This window comes from Sturnus vulgaris, chromosome 5, assembly GCF_052056855.1.
Source record: "Sturnus vulgaris isolate bStuVul1 chromosome 5, bStuVul1.hap1, whole genome shotgun sequence".
In the NCBI taxonomy this organism is placed as follows: Eukaryota; Metazoa; Chordata; class Aves; order Passeriformes; family Sturnidae; genus Sturnus; species Sturnus vulgaris.
In genome coordinates, this window is record NC_142247.1 from 28,807,080 (window position 1) to 28,825,947 (window position 18,868).

The 18,868-nt window shown below is 43.3% G+C and overlaps 1 protein-coding gene across 1 annotated transcript; it reads left to right on the plus strand.

Annotated features, from left to right (window-relative positions):
- The first annotated feature begins 6 nt into the window (after positions 1 to 6).
- DESI1 (desumoylating isopeptidase 1) lies at positions 7 to 16,280 on the plus strand. The gene is made up of 6 exons (XM_014882627.2): positions 7 to 332; positions 9,533 to 9,554; positions 10,463 to 10,532; positions 11,067 to 11,176; positions 11,916 to 12,038; positions 13,184 to 16,280. Exons 1-6 carry the CDS (start codon positions 59 to 61, stop codon positions 13,275 to 13,277), a joined length of 693 nt encoding a protein of 230 aa, XP_014738113.2. The 5' UTR covers positions 7 to 58; the 3' UTR covers positions 13,278 to 16,280.
- The last annotated feature ends 2,588 nt before the right edge of the window (positions 16,281 to 18,868 follow it).

Genomic DNA, 18,868 nt, shown 5'->3' on the forward strand with positions numbered 1-18,868 from the left:
GCCCTCTGGCGCTGTCGCGCAGCGACGGGGCGGCCCGGCAGGCGCGGGGCGGCCGCGCATGCGCTCGGGCAGTGTCGCCCCTTCCTCCCCGTCTGTCACCTCACGGCTGGGGCCGCTGCGCCGGGGACCGGCACCGGGGCCGTCCTTTCCTCCCGTTCCCCTCTGTCTCTCGGAGGGAAGGGCCGTTCAGCCTTGTCCGCAAGGGCTACGGCTGCCGCCCGGCGGCCGCGCCCGCGCCCCCATGGAGGAACCGCTGGCGCTGCACCCCGTGAAGCTCTATGTGTACGACCTGTCCAAGGGCATGGCCCGGCGCCTCAGCCCCCTCATGCTGGGTAAGAGCACGGCGGGCGCACTGGGACACCGACTCCCGGGCGCTCACGTTCCGCCACTGACCGCCGAGGCCCGGCTTTGCCGCGCCGGGAAAGGGGCCGAAGTCGCCGCGTCCTGCCCCGGGGGCGGCGATCCCCGCCCGGTATCGTTCTCCCGAGGGAGCGGCCCGCCGGGGAAGGTTCCCTGAGGGCGCACCGGGCGGCGGCGGTGTCCGGCGGGCGCAGCACGGCTTGGGATGTGCCGGGCTGGCCCGGGGGCCGGGCGCTTGGGAACACAGCGGGGTTTGGCTGCAAGATTCCTGACCCCGCTGTCTGCGGGACGAGCTTTGTCAGTGCGGCAGATCCAGCTGCTCTGGGTCCAGCCTCTTCTCCCCCAGCTGCCCGTTGCCGCTGCGCGGTGGTATTTACTAACGGCAGATTAAAAGTGTTCCTTGGCCCCTGAAGGGAGGGACAGCTCAGCTCCGACTTCCCGGCTGCTGTGGCGCCGCGGCAGGAAGGCTGAGCTGAAGAAAGACGCCTGCTATTTACATGGTTGCTGAGTTCGAACGGCTCCATGTTGTGGCGAGGCCAGGCTGGGCTAGTGATGTGCAGCCATCCGCCCTCTCCTGAGAGTTTGTAGGAGTCTGCCGTATGTCTCTGTGTGTTTACAACCGAACCTGAAACTTGGGATGGAAAAGAAACAGGTTTTGCTTCAAGTTTTGGAAGCGTGAATTAGGAATGCAACAAGAGAGTGTTTTATACCTGTTACGAGTAGATTCTGGCCCGTGTCAGACCAGCAGTCTGTGTGAGATGAGACTTCTCAACAGGCTCAGTGTCTGAACAGATGGCTCTGTGTAATCTTGTTTTACAGTTTGTTGGCATTCACTTTGCTCATCTGCCCTTTGAGGAGATTCTGTGATTTCCTGCAAGCTTAAAATGAAAGTCCAGACAATTCTTTGTGTGAAGTTTCATGCAGGTCAACGATAGGTTTGCAAAGTTGAGAAGAAAATAGTACAGAGATCATGTGTGTTGTGCTCTTTTAGCCAGACAGCAGCAACCACTTTGGGAGGTATGTGTTTTGTGTACTGGATAACCTCAAAACTTTTTATGTGGTCAGAGTTGCTTCTCTTGTAGCCCTTAGGGAAGTAGCTTTTCACCTATCAGGTGAAATAACCATGTTTTATCATGTGCTAAGAGTTATAAATCTTGACATTACATGGGTGCATGAGTTACCTGTGTTTGAGTTGAGTAGAATTTAACCACTCTTACTGCAAAGCTTTGGTCCAAGCAAAGACTGTAATAGAGACAGGTTGCCACTATAATTATCTTCATGCTAATCTTCACATCGATCAAGCAAAAAGGCTTTTTAAAAGCTCTTTTCTTACCTATAAAGTCGGTCTTGGGATCTTTCTGAATTTCCTCAGAAAAACATAGTGCATGACTTCCTTTTTGATGCTTTCTAATCTGTTCAAACAACAACTTGAAAACTTTGTGCGTGTGATAGAGTTTGGTGGTAAATTTCTGGGAGTCTGAGCAGTGAAAAGGAAAGCTTAAAAACCTGAACACTTCTGGGTAATAGGGGAAGTGCTACTTGCTAGTACTGCCTGGTAACTGAGTTCAGATGTGTTCATGGAATGTGGCCAACTAGGCCCGCGTGGTCACAGTGACAATGCAGACTGCAGAACATTTGAGATTGTGTGGATCCAGTGATGTAATTGTCCGTAAAACAATCTTCCTTCCTTCCTTCCTTCCTTCCTTCCTTCCTTCCTTCCTTCCTTCCTTCCTTCCTTCCTTCCTTCCTTCCTTCCTTCCTTCCTTCCTTCCTTCCTTCCTTCCTTCCTTCCTTCCTTCCTTCCTTCCTTCCTTCCTTCCTTCCTTCCTTCCTTCCTTCCTTCCTTCCTTCCTTCCCTCCCTCCCTCCCTCCCTCCCTCCCGTTGTGTCTTCTGTGCATTCACACTCAGCCTGTTACAGATGATTTTGGAAATCTCCCCAAGAGCCAAGTGATTGAGAGAATACTCCTCTTACTCATGCATAGACCTTTCTTTCCTTGAAGAACAGCAAAAAAACTCTTGCTATTTCTCTGTATATCAACTTTCGAAAGGTCAACATAAATTCTTTCCTTAGTGGTGTTCATAAACTGTAGGTCATCGGGGAAAGTCATAGAAATTAAAGAGGAAGGCATTTCTTAAAGGATTTATACTTGGCATCTCTATTTACAGTATTCTTTTCACCAATGCCAAGTTTGAAACAATGCATTTGCTTTGAGTGATAATTCTGTAATATTGCCTAAACTGAAATACATTATTTTAGAAAGAAAAAAAATGAATACGGTAATTGATTGTGCTAAAATCAATTTCTGTCAGGCTTGAAAGCAGCAGCTCTGCTCCCCTTGCCAGAGAGGGATGAATCCTGCCTTATGAGACTGACTGCTGCGAGAGCATCACTGCACTGTGTCTTCTGGTGTGCTAAGAGGGTCCAGAGGTATTGTGGACTATGTCAGCACAGCCTTCAGGGATCAGCTCTCACTACTAAATGTTATACTGACTTTTTCAGTATCAGTTCTCTCTGTTGTCATTTAATGATGAATCTGGAAGGGAGAGATGTTTAGCACAGTTCATAACAGGCTTTAGAGTCACTTAGTCCTGTCCCTTGGGCAGTCTTTTTCTTGGCAAGTTTACTCTTTTTCTACCCAGACTGCTTTTATTCTTCTTACTTTTCTGTAAGCTTCTTGTAATTTAGTGAATATTTATATTCTGAAGTATACATGACCAAAAACTGTAGTTAAATTGCCTTTAGTATCAGAAGTAGTACATTTAATTTTTATATTGCTCTACATTGCATCTTCTCCATAGCTACTGTTGGTCCTCTCTCCCCCACTCTCAGTCTGTGACTACATTTGTCTGTTCAACTTCATGATATAATAAGAAATGTTGACCTTAATGCAGTAAGATTTCTGTTGCCGAGACAGAAAACATAATCCACCTGATTCTGTGGAGGGTAAAGAGGAAAACAAAACAGTTCAGCTTGCAGTGCTGATTTTGAAATAGATGTCCAAAGGCAGAGAAGTCTTTAAGGAAAATTAAAATCCTATTGCATCATAGGCTTAAAGAAAAATGTCTAGCAGCTCTCAAAGTTCTCCTGTCCTGTAACTGAGGTTATTGCTTTTGTGACTCACAGAGTGAGCTGGGAGCTTGGTTAACCACAGTAGCTTTGGCTCAGTGTAGTATAAATTAACGTTGAGTGGACTGGGAGTATGTTTTGGTTGAAATTTTTAAGTGGTGCATTCAGCTGTGGGGACTTAACAGCCCAGAGGGAATTGGAGCGAAAGGTAACTGCTGAAAGGAGGTGCCTTCTGCTTGGTTCCATTTTCCCAGGCCAGCACATTTCTCTCCTTTTCCTCCATCTGTTCTGAACAGTTTTGAATTTCTTCGGCATGATACTCTATCAGCTTTGCTCCCAGCATTTGCTGGGGATTTCATGAAAATCGCGTGCATCACCCTCCCCCAATATAGCCTGCTTCTGGCTTTCTCTAGGCACCTAAAGGAGAAGGGAATTGAAGCAGGCTCCTCCCTCTCCGTTAGGTTTTGTGGGTTTTTGGTTTGTTTGTTTTTTTTTTTTTTTGCTTTGGTTGAGCACCCTGGATAGCACATCGAAGGAAGTGCTTGCCTAATTAGAGTAATTTTCAATTCAAAAAAGGCAGGAATCTTAATGGATTCTCCTAAGGAAATTACAATATGCAAGGCAATGCGCTGCTAGATATACCCACGTTGGTTGACCAAATTGTATACTTCCAATTCCACAGAAGACCAGTTCACTACTTTTATTTTTTAGAGTCTTTTATGCTCTTCTGGGGCTTGCATATCCATTGCAGAGCACAGATACATTGTTAAAGATACTGAGCTTCCTATTATTTCTTAATAGCTCAACAGCAGGCATAAATCTTGCACTGAGGGTTGGATGGCCTAAATTCCGAATGGGGTAAACTAAGTGCCCATCTGCACAGACAGTTCCTTCCCTCGTGTCTCAGAACTCTTCTGCCCTTCAGCATAATAATTTGGATTAATGTACAAGTGCTACTTTCATTTGATATTTAAAATGCACAGGAATAATCAACATTATTTGGCCCTCAATATTAATAAATTATTGTGATGATAAAAAAGATTGGTGAGCATCTAATCTCCCTTGTGCTTGGCCTTCCAGACAAATCTAAGCATGGAAGTAATCCCGTTTGATTGTATTCTAAAATTATATGGGCATGCTTGTTCTTTCAAAATAGCCCTATATCCAAACAATTACAGTCTCCTGAACTGATTTTACAAGAAACTATTTTAACTACTTCATTCTCCATGTTCCTGTGACTAAGCGGAGGGTCCTGGAATTGTTTATGTTCTATTTTTCTCATAGGTTTCTGGCTCATGTAAACACCACTAAAACATTTGAGCTAGGAATGTTATAAAAAAATAAAACAGCAAATATAAAAACTTGTTTACTTGCTAGATGATACTCTGTCTTATTGAAACAAATTGAATCTTTGAGATGCTTAAGCACACAAATTTATGCTGAATTGACATCTCCCCCCAGGTTCTAGTGAGTATTTTCAGGAAAGAGCCACAGAAACACATCAGCAAGGGAAAAATAAAAAAGAAAACAGTAAATAAACAAACAAAACCATTCCCAAACAAAAACAAGCAAAAAACATGCAAAGGTCATAATGATCACATTTCCAAAGACTGACAGGCTATCCCCCTAAACTCTCACAAATATAACACAGTAGCTTTTCATGTCTATGTTCATGGTCTGTGACAGAAACAAGGTACCTTGACTTGCATTAACTTGGAATGGATGCAGATCAAACTAAGATGATTTGCTTCACATTTACTTCAGGCTGAGCTGGCACAGAGGCAATTTCTGTGATACCTGATAGCCTGGCCTTATGCAGTAAATGTTGTGTGATTAAATGTGTACATCTAAATTTGCACCAACCTTTCCTGTTCAACAGCCCCCGACCCTTGAAATATTTAAACTAGTTAGCATCTTGCTGTTTCCCTGTTTTACCTGGATAATAGAATCACAGAAGAGGAAAGGTTTGAAGAGACCACAGTGGGTTATCTGGTCCAATCTCCCTATGTAAGCAGGGTCATCCCAGGCACATTGCACAGAATTGTGTCCAGATGGTTCTTGAATATCTTCAGTGAGAGAAACCCCACAACCTCTCTGGGCAATTACTCCAGTGTGTCATCACCTGTACAGTAAGGAAGTTCTTCTTATGTTCAGATGGCTCTTCCTGTGCCTCAGTTTTTGCCCATTGCCTCTTGTCCTATTGCTGGTCACCACTGAGAAGAACCTGGATCCATCCTCTTGATACCCTCCCTTCAGATACAGTAAGTGCCCAAAAGAGCATCATCCCATCAGGACATTCCTGTTCTGCATTATAAGCATGTACATCCTTTGGATTAGCTTTACTGTAGGTATTGAGTGAGGGGTAATGCCTGCAATTTAAAGCAGCAAAGGCTTTTGCAGCTCTGATGGAAATTTCTGGAGAATCAGACTTCTGTGAATAGTAATAGACAGCCTCAGGTTATGAGTAAATGGCTTGGTTTTGGTGGCAGTACCAGCACACAGTTGCACCCACATTGCAGTGACCACAGGAGTTTGGAGTGTTACTGCAAGTAGTGGAAGAACAGGAAACATGATTCTATCTGTCAGTATCCTGGATAGTGTTTGCAATCCTTTCTTACAGTCAACTCAATTGACTATGGGATGTGAGCTCTATTGCACTGCAGGATTATTTGGGAAGGTTCATGGCAAGCTTGAGCTTCTGGTTTTTAAGCTGGACAGTGCTGCCAGAAGCAGCTTTATTGGAAAGTGTTTCTGCAAGACCCAGATTCAGCTTGTGTCTTAGCACTCAATGCTGTAGCCTTGCTTGGTCATGCTGTTGGGGCTGTGGTGTGTATCAACACACAGAGGCTCTGGGCAAAATATTTTGCATATAGTGGGCAATGTCGAGCAGAAGGCAAAACAGAACTCCTTAGTGTGGGCTGCCCTGATTGCTCTACCTGAGCTTGTCGGAGGTGGCAGTGGTGGGGAGCTGTCACCTGTTCTATGCAGTGTCTGAGTCTGGGAGAAAGGGCAAGCAGAGTCATAGAGGAGGATCCCCATCAGAGGCAAAACTTCAGGAGGAAGATGATTGTGTCTGTGAAGGTCTGTATATAACCTCGTACATGACAGGCAAACAACACTGAGATTCTTACTGAGCAGCAAGAAAGGGAACTGCCTGAGTTCCTCAGAAACTGGTGGCCATTGATTTTTTTCCTCTGTGGCTCAGTTTGAGTTGAAATGACAACAGCCAGCTGTGACGCCGGGGATACTGCAGCAGCTTACCAAAAGTTCTCAGTCTTGGATGTCTCTGGGTGATGCATATGTGGTCAGTAATGGCAGGTTTCTTAGCCATGGGATTCTCCCAGTGTTATCATTGAAGACACTTGCACTGCCTCTGACCAAACACAGTCTACCAGTGGAATAAAGGGATTATATTTTGTCTGCAGCAGGCTGGAGAGCTACCACAGATGCCTTATTGTCAGCAGTGCTGCAGATCTGGTGTGTGTTTTCCACAATGCCAGCTTGGTTAATGACTTCTGGGAGCCAAGGAAAAATAATGGGTCTGCAGCTTCATTAAGATTTTCAAATCAGTGTTGGCACAAACTGACAGAGCTGAGCAGCCACAGACAGACCTGCCTTGTGAAGATAGGCAGCTTCACTTGCCAAAAGCTGTTCTGTTATTGCCCTGGCAGTTGCTGCCTTTGGACTGCTACAGACTTCATGTGTAGCAGTAAAGATTGGACTGCAGTCCAAAGCAAAGTCCAGTTCCTGAATTCTGCTTGGGTTTTGTACAAATTAGACAATTACTTTGGTGAAAAGGGACCTCTAGAAGTCCTGCTCATGATAGAGCCAACAAGAACAAATTCTTCAGGGCTCTGGACAGCAGCAGAGTTCTAAGTATCTTCAAGGATTGAAATCCTATGTGCTTTCTGGACTCCTGCCCCAGTGTTTGACCACCTTCATGATAAATGTTTTCCCTGCTTCCTACTGAATTGTGAATTTCCCATATTTCAGGTAGTACCTGTTGCCTTTCTGTCTGAGTAGAGCAAGGGTCCCCTTTCATCTATACCTGTTGGGTACTTGTAGACAGGAATACAGACTCTTGGCTTTCTCTTCTTGAGGATGAACATACCAGTTTTCTCAACTCTTCTTCAGTACAGTAAGTGCTCCAGCCTGGTATGTCAGTGTCTTCTGTACTGTGGGGATCCAAAAGTGGACATAGCACTCCAGATGTGTCAAACTGGAGGATAGAGTCACCTCCCTTGAGCTGTGGGCTGCAACCTTGCTAGAGCGGCCCATTGTGTAGCTTTTGCTGCAATGATCTTTTCAGGTAGGTGTTGTAATTGCACGAGCAGGTCCTGGTAGTGACATTGTCAATGTCTACTGTAGCTCTTTCACCTGCTTACAGAATCTAGGTACAAAGTGGCGACTCTCTGGGAAGTATTTTGTTATTGTTTTCTGCAGGTATGTGTGAAAGTAAATACTAAGATGTTCTTTCAATTTAGCATGCAAAGTACAGGCATAATTCTAATATGTGCTGCCTTTGAAATGTTTTGTTTCTCTGGTCTGAAGGATAAAGTTCAAGTTTGTAGTGAAAAAGTTATTTATCATGAGCAAATGTGTAATAATTTGTTAATAGATACACAGAACACTAACTGGGCAAAGCCAAAGGGTAGAGCCAACCAGAGGCCAGTGCTACCTGTGGTGCTGAGCCTGAAGGCCCAATGGGGGCTGGCAGCTCTGGAGTGCGAGGTGAAACCTCGTGGGGAGCATGCGGAACAAGGGCCAAAGGATCACATACCACAACAGTGGGACATGCTAAAGGGCCAGGAGATGCTTCTAAGACACTGCAATACACTGTTGGGCTTCTGTCATTATTGCCACTCTTTTTGGTGTTCATCCTACTCCAAGCCTACGTTTCTGTGCGATGGGTTGACAGGGAATGTGGTTGCTGCCTGGCTGTCATCCATGGGAGTGACAGATCAGTCCACCTGCTTCAAAACTATGAGTGCTCACCTCAGCTGATGTCTCTGTCACAACAGCCTTTTCCCTGCCTCTACTCTTCCATGACCCTCATCTGAAGCAGGTACCTATTTTGCTTCAGACTTGAGTGGAAAAAAATGTGTTAGTGATTGCTTTTTCTTGTGGCAGAGGAGTACTCAGTCTAGTGCTTGGTTTCAAGAGAATACCAAACGTTGGTATGCACGCGGTTTTTCTGTTCTGCTTTTGGGGGTTATGCACCTTGTTTGGGAGATAAAATTATAGCACATCTCCCACAGCATGCACTGGCTCCCTACAAGCTCCCAAAAGGAGGGTACCAGGGACCAAGACTTTAGGTTATAATAGATAAAATAATTGAGCCTAGAGCAGTAAAAGCTCTAGGTGACCTTTTAGAAAGAGGTTTAATCTTGAGATCTACCATGAACAACAGAGAGGTTTAGGTCTCCTGCTTATTGGGAACTGGAAACACATTTTAAAAGAGACGTTATCTGAGACACAATTATATTATCAGTGTAGTGGTGCCTGACAAGCAAGTCTTTGCTGCTGTGTTCTGAAAAAAACATAGTTTTATAACTTTTATAAATTTCAGTGTTGTACTTTCCTACCTCAGTTCCCACTGAAACTAAATTTTAAGGGCAGGGGGAGGGAGGGAAAGGAGGAAATCGTGGAATACATTATAGAGGCTACCACCACTGGTCATATGTTTAAGTCAGACCTCTCATCAGTTACTGAAAAAGAGAACTGAATACATTCTGCTGGCCAGCTGCCTGCAGTAATGAAATCTGTCAAATTCAACTCTTCTGCTCCTGATGGAAGACTCTAATTTTAGGAAAATCTTTTCTTTCTTGGTCTTAGAAAAACAGCTAAGGAAGGTAAGCACTGGCAAGATTGGATGGCATTGCTACCTCTGCCTGCCAGGAGGGAAGAAGTACAATAGTAGTGTGGATTGAGTAGTTAATTTGAGAGATATTCTGGATTTTTTAGGAGCAACTCTGGATTAAATCTTTGGTGTTGCTGTCATGGTGAAATAATAAGCATTAATCACTTAATCCTAAGTGATTGACAGAAAGTAGGCTGAAATCTGGAATATACATTGCTAATAACTCTCTTTTCTCTGCATACAGGGAAACAGCTGGATGGCATCTGGTAAGTGACTAGATTTAAATTGCATAATGTGTGTAAAACACTGGTGTAGGAAGTATTTTCAATATGTAGTTATATATGCTTCAGATCTTAAGAACATTTTGTTGTGGAAGAGAGACCAAGGCACTTCTTGTTCCTGAATACAGTAAGATGATGTACAGTCAGGTGCTAGTTAAACCACTCTGTTCAAAGTTCAGTGGACCCCGTGGAAAAGGGTGCTGTTAGAAGTGGCTGTGTTTTTGTGCACCTATGTAGTTTTTCAAGGGTAAGATAGCATCCTTGTCCCAAGCACTTTGTCTTATAATTCCAGGCAGGACTAAACATGAGAGTAAAAGAGTAGGTAGGAAGAAGGTATTACAGGATCAAGTCTTCTGTCATATAGGAGCAGTATCTACATTCAGTCACACAAAAAAAAATTCCCTAATTTCCTATAATTCATACCAAGAATTTTGATAATGCATGAAGAGGGCTTGTTCGAGTTTTTTTTAGAGGAAAACCCCTAAACCCTTGTCCATTCATTTTCCTCTCTACTGATCCATCTCCAGTGGTTGTCTGACCAGCTTCTCAGCTTCTTCGGTGAGAAGTCTCTGTCAGTGCAGCAGCAGGGCTCGTTCTGTCTCTGAGGGCTGACCTGACCCTTAGCCCGTTAGCTGACAGAGGCTCATGCCTGGGCTCTTAGCTAAACCTGTTCTTTCCTAACTGCTTGCAGAATTGCAGTAGGCTTGATAATCATTGCTTCCATATCCATTCATGCCCCAGCAGATCCTATTCCCACTCACAGAAACGCATTGACCTTTTCTTTCAGTTATCCCCTTCATTATGTCCTTGAGTTCATAAATTTATCAGTGATTTATGTGCTGGGCTATTTACTTTTTTCCTTTATTTCAACTTTTTTTTGTTCTCCGTGGCAGGCACACCTCCATAATAGTACATAAGGATGAATTCTTCTATGGCAGTGGAGGAATCTCCAGCTGTGCACCTGTAAGTTAAACTTAATTTTCTGATAATTTTTATAGGGTTACCTGATCAGAATTGCTTGTGTTACTGTCTTTTAGAAAAGCAGAAAAAAACTTCTAAATTCAGACAGATGCTGAAGCCAGCTGCTTGTCATGGTTTCCAAGGATACTGAGGGTAAAGGGGGCATGGGCAGTGGGTTTAAGCCCATCTCAGTTCAGGTTGAGGGTTGCTTCTTCTGGTAGAGTCTATCTATCCAGAACACCTTTTGCAACTGCTTTGCCAGAGTGACATCTTGTCTAATTTTGTATCATTAAGTATTACATGCAGACTTTTCAAGAGTGAAAAAAGCCCCAAACTATGATGTTTTCTCAGACTTTTCTGTTCGTAGAGAGGTAAAACGGATGGGCCATGCTTCTAAAGCAGAATTTTGCTCGACAAATATACCAAAAGTTCTTTGTTTTGTGTCTGGACAAACCATGATAGCTTTTTTCAGTAGAGTCCTCCTAAAGAATTCAGCCTAATCATTTGGCATTATCATCTGGCTGTTCATTCTTACAGGGAGGGACACTTCTGGGCCCTCCAGACACGGTTGTTGATCTGGGGAACACTGAAGTCACTGAAGAAATTTTTCTGGAATACCTTTCCTCTTTGGGAGAATCTATGTTCCGGTAAGTAACAGCTTGTACTGGAAAACCTGTATATCAAAAAGGTGCAGGATGGAGGAAGGTGTTATGAAACCAACCCAGCTCACAGAGCTTCTATCTGCTTACTCTCTCATTTGGTATTCTTCAAATATGGACTGGACTGATGCACCAATACACACAAGAAGCCACTTTCTAGGCTGGGAAAGCATTCTTCTGGGAAGTCTTTCACAATGTTTTTTGTAAAATCGAATAATGCCTGAAATGCTTATGAGAGAATCACCAGGGAAAATGAAATCTCTCAGTAAACAGCAGTTTGCCCTGTGAGTCATAGGTAGAGACTGTAGTAAAGCTGCCAATTTTCACATGAGTAGAAGCAAGGTCTTAACTGTTAAAGAGTCTACTTTGCTTCTCACAAGAATAGGAAACCACAACATTTAGTGTTCTGGCTGTCTCTCAGAGTCAATAATTCCTGTGATTTCTCGTTACTGCTACTGTGGTTTTAATTGAAGAAACCTGACCGATTCTCCCAGAAATGGTTGTATTAAAGTCAGGGATGTGGAGAGATGTCATTTTCTACCCTGATTCAATTGAATTTGAGGGTGAATTGATGTCTGTATTTTACCTATTTGCCTTAGAATTCTTTGGGGGAAGGCAGTGCTAGTGTAAGGAGATGTTCTTCATTAAGGGTGTAAGTTTTTCTGCTTGTAAGATTTATTGCTGAATCTGTGGGTTTTTTTGTTTCAACTTCTTTTCTGTGGCACAGAGGAGAGTCTTATAACCTCTTTGAACATAACTGCAACACCTTCAGTAATGAAGTGGCACAGTTTCTGACAGGGAAAAAAATCCCTTCCTACATCACTGACCTTCCATCTGAAGTTCTTGCCACGTGAGTATGGATGCCCCCCCTCTCTGTGGCTGCTTCATTCTAATGCTTAAACATTTGACAGAGCCAGCAATACCAGTTTCTGATGGATCTGTCTGAGAACCAGCATGAGATTAAGGAAAGGATGAAATTTTCTTTACATCAACACTTGCAACACTGTATGACAAGTACTAACTGGCACTGGTGTTCCAAAGAAGAGAGGAGAAGGTTGTTCTTCTGCCTTTAACTTAAACTAGCTATTTTGTGATGACCTCTTATATGTGACCAGACAAGTTTGGAAAGTTTCATAAAACAGTGCAAGGGTTTTTTTCCCTCGTAGACAACTAGTATCTGTTAAAAGTCATTTCTGTAAGCACCATAATTGAAGCGGAGGTGTCTGTTTGCTTGTGAAGAGGCAGTAGAGATACAATTTTTAAATTAATGCTGCAGTTTTAAAGCTAGGATTGAGTGGAAAAAGAGGATATGAAAAAAAGGAAATGAAGAATTCCTGCCTGGTAATTCAGATGTTTTAGGGTTTTTTTTTTAACTCTCAGCTAGTGAGGATCCCAGTAGGATGATGTGAGCTCCATCATTTAGGTCTTAGTTCTCGTAACAGTGGTATAGCACATTATTTGTGAGACATGTGTCTTCTACCCTGGACTCTTAGCACTTCAGATTTCTCAAAATCAGATAAAGTCTGTAACAGAGTGAGTCTTACTGAAAGACAAACCAGGTGCTGAAGATTGAAACAGAAATTATTCTGGGAGTGTTGAACCGTTGTCTTTTAAGTAAGTAGAGGCTATTCTTTTGGCAGGCCTCAATATTGATGTACTTAATGGAGGACTGCAGTTGCATAACAGGGATTTTGTTTGCACACTTAAGTAGAATGAATTACTGAGAGCTGGTTTCAGACAGTATTACATTAGCAGTGTAGGCGTGTTAGGACTCAGAACTACCTTATATAAAATCATGTTTACATTTCTTAGTTATTGAACAGTAAAGTAATATGTTAAATTACTTTGCTGTAGTTTGTAGTGGAAGTCTTTTCTTCAAATTTGCTTCTAGAATGCTGGTTTGATTGCATTCTAGGAAGAGAGTGCACTTCAGTGGTAAATGGGAGTTGTTGACCAAGTAAACTATTTGAGATGTTTATTTCTTTACCTTCTCAGACCTTTTGGACAAGCTTTAAGGCCCCTCCTGGACTCCATCCAGATCCAGCCACCTGGAGGAAATACCTTCAGCAGACATAATGGACAGAGCTAACAGGAGTGACCAGTGTGCCCAGCCTCACCAGGCCTCTTCCTTTTTAAACATGAATCTACCAGATTTCTATTTTATAATTTCTCATGAGAATTAACTCTAAAGAAGTTACAAGACAAGTTTTAAAATTTCCTGGGGAGAGAATTTATCAGGGTGCATGTACGACAATGCTACCAAAAATATTGCCATAATTTCTAATAGTATTATACTAATTTATAAAGGCTGTCTTGTCCAAGTAGGCTGACACTTTCTACATAACTCCTATGCTGGTAAGTGGAAATTCATTCCATGAGCATTCAACGGCCCATTACACAACTTGAAGTGAATAAGGTGATGTCCTGGCCATCCCTTGCAGACTTGCATCTCTTTGACTTGTCACTGCCTCTATTATGGGGTATTTGCTCAGTTCTAGCAAAAAAAAGCAGAGCAAGTATTGGTAGCCTAGGAAGTGAAGGTGTCCCAGGATTAGTCTGTTTATTTCACGGACATTTGCTCAGGAGAAGAGCTGAACTCATCTGATTAGAATATTTGCAGTGGCACAGGTGTATGGGAAAGGTGATGAAGCTGAACCATGTGTCAGTGTCTCACACAGAAGCTGGAATTCAGTGGGACTTGCTGTGGTGGGAGGGAACCTGGAACTGAAGGTTACCAAGAGCCTTGTAATGTAATCCAAGAGTTATGGGAAAGAACCAGCTGAAAGAACAGAATCTCATGAGCAGAAGTGGTAGAGACAAATTTCAGGTGAAAGTAAATGAAGTGAAATGTTTCCTTTTCTCACACATAAACTTATCAGCAGATAGACAGAACCTTGTTAATGCATAAGAACTGTGTTTCCTTCTTTTTTTCCCCCTTACGGAGAGTTACGGTACAGTGAGGCAGGAGTAGATGGCAACTGCATGATAATACCAGTTGGATCAATTCTGCCTTCAATATCCAATTGCAGACACAGTAGGAGTTCCATCTTTCATTAATAGTGCTGCCCTTTCCAAAGCAGTCAAACACATTAGGGGTCTCCTTAAGAGAAATAAGTGCTAGGTCTCCCCAGTTGTAAAGAAAATGAGGAAGAGTAAAATTAAGCTTTTCTGTGGAACAACTGAGTTTCTTGGGGTAAATGCAGAAACAGTCCTGTCCTTAGATTAACTTTTGATTATATCAATACTGCATCTTCTAGATTAAGATTTTTAGAGCTTTGCAATTACTTGCAGTGGGAAAGAACAGGGGAATGAAAAAATAGGCACAATGTTTTCTATTCATGCATGTATATACACTACTTTCTTGAACAATTTTGTAGCAGTTACGTTTAGGAAGGAATATAAGAAAGACATCAGTCAAACCCCAGAACACTGCTGATGCTCCAAAAATGGGGATTGCACGTCCCAGATGCTGCCAAAAAGGCATCTATGCAAATGTACAGCCTTTGTCCAGTGCTTTGTTGTGAAAAATATTGCTGCAAGTTCAGTTCTGCATCTCAAACTTCCTGCACTGGAAACTTCTTACATACCTAAAGGAGATGTCTTTCCTGTACTGGGTTCTTTCTCCCAGAATAATGCAGACTGATGAATTTATCACATTGTTACTCTGTGTGGATTATAACGGTTTGTATTTTTGAGGGGTTGGAATAGAGGAAAACTGCAATTTTGTCACTGTCAAATACTCTGTTGTCCTGCACCTGGTGAAGTCGGTGCACAGATGGCAATAGGGTATTGTCAGGCCATTCTGCTGTTTAATGTTTACCTGCTCTCAGTGCACAGCAGTGGCTCCTGCAGCCCAGATGCTTTTTTTCCATGTCATTCTCAACTTGTGCCATCAACTTCTCCTTAAGTATTTCATTTGATGGACTGGACTCAGAGATAACTGTAGCAGTTACTACAGATGGCTTTATGCAAAAGCTTTCAATCTTTCCTCCTCCAAATACCCTGTTTGCAGAAAACATTCTATGAAAGTCAGTTATGGATGCCTTTTGATGCTCCTGGAGGAAGGATTGGTGTCTGGTTTTGCTAAGCCATAGCTTAGTCTTCCTGTCTAATATATGTATTATCTCCAGTCTTTTCCCATACATGTTTGTGAAGAGTAACCAGCCTTCCATCTCAATGCACATGTGACTGTGCCACAAAATGCAGTAGATTGTGTTAGAGATCTCAGAGCTTCCTCAATTGAGCAGGTACACTCGAGCTGACACAGTGCAGCCCAACATCCTGGTGTGCTCCTTTGGTACCTGCAAGCAGCACAGCTGTGCTTGCTTGCCTTTCAGCAAACTGTCACTTCAGGCACAGCTACCTGTGATGGAAGCACTGGTGCCATGGTTTCTGCCCCACACACATGATGAGGATATGCCCTGTATGTCCACCACTTTGGATGTCCTGAGCCTAGTTTCTGCTTGCTGCCTACTTCAGGACTTTTTGCATCCTCTCAGGGCAGGAAAGAAAAGGAAGACATTCACCCCGTGCATTTTGCAATCTGCCTTTTCCCCTCCTAAGCAGCCCCTTTGCAGAGATAACGCTCCTACTTTAAAGTCACTGGATAAAATTTCACTCAGCCATAAATTGCATTGTTTGCAATAGTCAAAGAGCTCCTGGGCTCTGAACCTCCTCTTGTGTTTTGTGGCAAAATAACTGTAAGGGGGAATCCTCTTTGCTTAGTCTTACTGGGTAATGAGATCCCTGTACACTGTAGGACTCTTAGGAAACCTGTTTTCTCCAAAGATGGTTTTGTGTAAATTGCAGGACTGTGCCCTCAACGTTCCACCCAGCTGAAAACAAACTAGACTGAGAAGTGTATGTAAATGTATATAGATGATGAACTTCAGCCAGCTGATGGACAAAGGGGCAGGGAAACTGAACTCCTGAAAGGGAACAGAACCCTTCTGCCCACACTTACTAATCTGTCTTGTATTGCTGAGGTTCCCCCGTGCCATTTTAAAAATGTTAATAATGTCTTTAGGCAGAAAGTGATGTTTTGATTTACTTGTGGGTTTTTTTCTATTACAATAAAAAGAAATACAACACATTTTTCTGATTGAATGCATGTGCCCAGCCAATGCAGCTGCCCAGAAGTCATTATTATCTTCACTCTGGTCCCACCTAGAAAGTGAAGTGTGAGAAATTGTCCAAGCAGCTTGTGCCAGGTGCTGGAAGTAGTGGTGGCAACTGCCCTTTGCTTGAACTGGCCAAATGCAATACTCTTATTTAAGTTTAGGAAATTTTTTCTTCTGTAAGTACCATGGTATTTAAAACCATATTCCTGAGGCTTGACACAGCTTGGATGAGGTGAATGAAGATGTTCTGTCAGCACAGGTTTTGTTCAGCCCTTGGTCACCTAAGTCTGCAAGTATGAAACATCTAAGGACTGCTGTTGAAGAAGAGCCCTAATGTGGAAAATTAATGTGGAAAAAAGTATTTTCCTGACTGCCTTGATGCTACTTTCAAAAAGGAAAAAAAGGGAAAAAATTAGAGTAAGAAGTAGACTTCATGGCCGGGTTCCTCTAGAGCTTCCTCTGGGATATTGGGGAGGATTATGTAGCACTGCCTAAAATATTCAGCCCTGGGAAAGAAATTCATTCTGCTTGGTTCAGCTTTCTGCATGCTTATTGATGGCATCCAAATGATAAACCACACAGTTTGCTGTTTGTGTAACAGTCTGTATCAGTGCAGTACAGAAGAGGTCTTGTAACAGAAGGGGATTGTAACAGAGATGTGTGATTGTGATTATTTTGGCTGTGTTCTTCAGACGTGGTGCTGGTTTGCTACCAAGTACTAGTACTGGCCCCACATAAAATACCTGCAAACAACTATTTTAATTTTTTTAATACTTTTTTTTAAATTAAATTTTAAAACTAAAATGAAAACCTTGACCTTAATGGCAGCTCTAGACAGAGTGTAAGCCAGCGCTCAAAGCTGCTTGCCTTCTAAACTTCAAACAAAATTTCCTGGCCTTTCCCTGCCTATAATTAAGTGGATATATCGGGGTGGTTGGAGTGCAAAGTATTAAACAACAGGAAGAGCCACAGTGTCCCTGTTCTCAGAGCTAACCCGGCTGAGTGAGCAGCCACAGCTGTGCACTTCAGCACAAGGCAGGTTTATGCTCCCAGGGAAACCAAGTTGATACAAATAGCCTCCAAGGTGCTTCTTGGAAGGGGCATTCTGGTGTGAAGAGACTCCCTAAAGCTGCATGACAAACTGAGAAAGCACAGCAGGTAGTTCAGGTTTCAGGAAGTTCTCCTGGGTGGCATAAACCCGATGGTACTGCAGGAGTGTGAAAAATGTGAACGCTGTCCCGTATTTTAGCAAACCTCCCAGTTCTGGAAAGTGCCCCGAGGTGGCACTGCTGCCTTGCAGTGCAGGGATGCACCTGAGCCTCGGGAGAGCAGCTCCCACTTTCGGAGTGCCCATAGTAATGTCAGTGCAAGAGGGAAGAGAGAGGTCTCTCCCAGCCAAGAAAGCTGCAGGTAGGAGCAGCCAGGAGACAAGACCATGGAGCAGCTTGGGCTACAGAAGCACCTAGTGCTGCTACAATAGGTTTTCTAACTCCACACCACTTCCATCCAGACATGGGAAGTGTCCTCCTCGTACCATGTCATGGTTTATAAACAGAAAGGTTTGCATTCCTGAAACCCTGACCCACGGCTGTCCTTTGAGGGTCCTGGGCATTAGCTCACGGCTCTGCTGCGTGGAAGAACAGTTCCTTGGCTTCTGGCACTCAAGCACCCAAATCCAGGAAAGCATCTCTACTCACCTATCAGCATGCCATGGTAGGCGCTCTTGCAAGGATTCATATTCTGGAGTAAGAATCCACACATTAACTGATGATAAATGTGTAACCACACTTCAACAAGTCCTATGAATGAGCATAACCCTAAACTCAATTCAAAACTTGGCACCCAACTGCATACAGAGTAGCTAGATGCTAAGAAACCATTCTGGGAGTTTCCAGGCATATGAGAAAAAGAGTCCACCTTTCCAGAGGTGGGAGCCCATAACCAGGGTCTGATCCAGAAGGCCACGCACTCTGCAGAAATACCAATGCTGGGGTGAGTAACACACGTAATACCCATCCAAGACTTCTTGACTTGCTGTGTTGTGGAGGCAACTCACAGAAACAGCATGGAAATAGCTGTCCTGGTGGACTCAACTAATGTCTCCCCCAGAAAGTAGCTGAGGATATTTTGGTAAACCTTGTCCAAGGCAATGGCACAGAAGTAAATTATTAACATAGTTTCTGTACATACCCTTGCCACTGAGTGGGAGCAGGCAAATCATAAACCACGAACAAGAAGAAAAAACAGAATCTGTGAAGCCACCTGCATGCTTCCTTTTGAGAGGAATCTGGTGGAGAACTGGGAAAAGAGGTTGCATGACATCCTGGAGCAAATTATACTGAGGCAAAAAACAATCAGACCATAAAAGAAGAATAAATCTCTCCCCAGTTCCAACCTAGCTCAGCACACTGAGTACTGTTGGGGGAAGAGAATGCAAGCAAACTATTGAGCAGAAAGCATTGGATGTTCCACATAGGCTGTTTTTGATTTTGGAAAATAATTCAGGTTGGAAAATAATTCAGGAATTATTGTAAGAGACCAAAGGGGGGGGGGGGGGGGG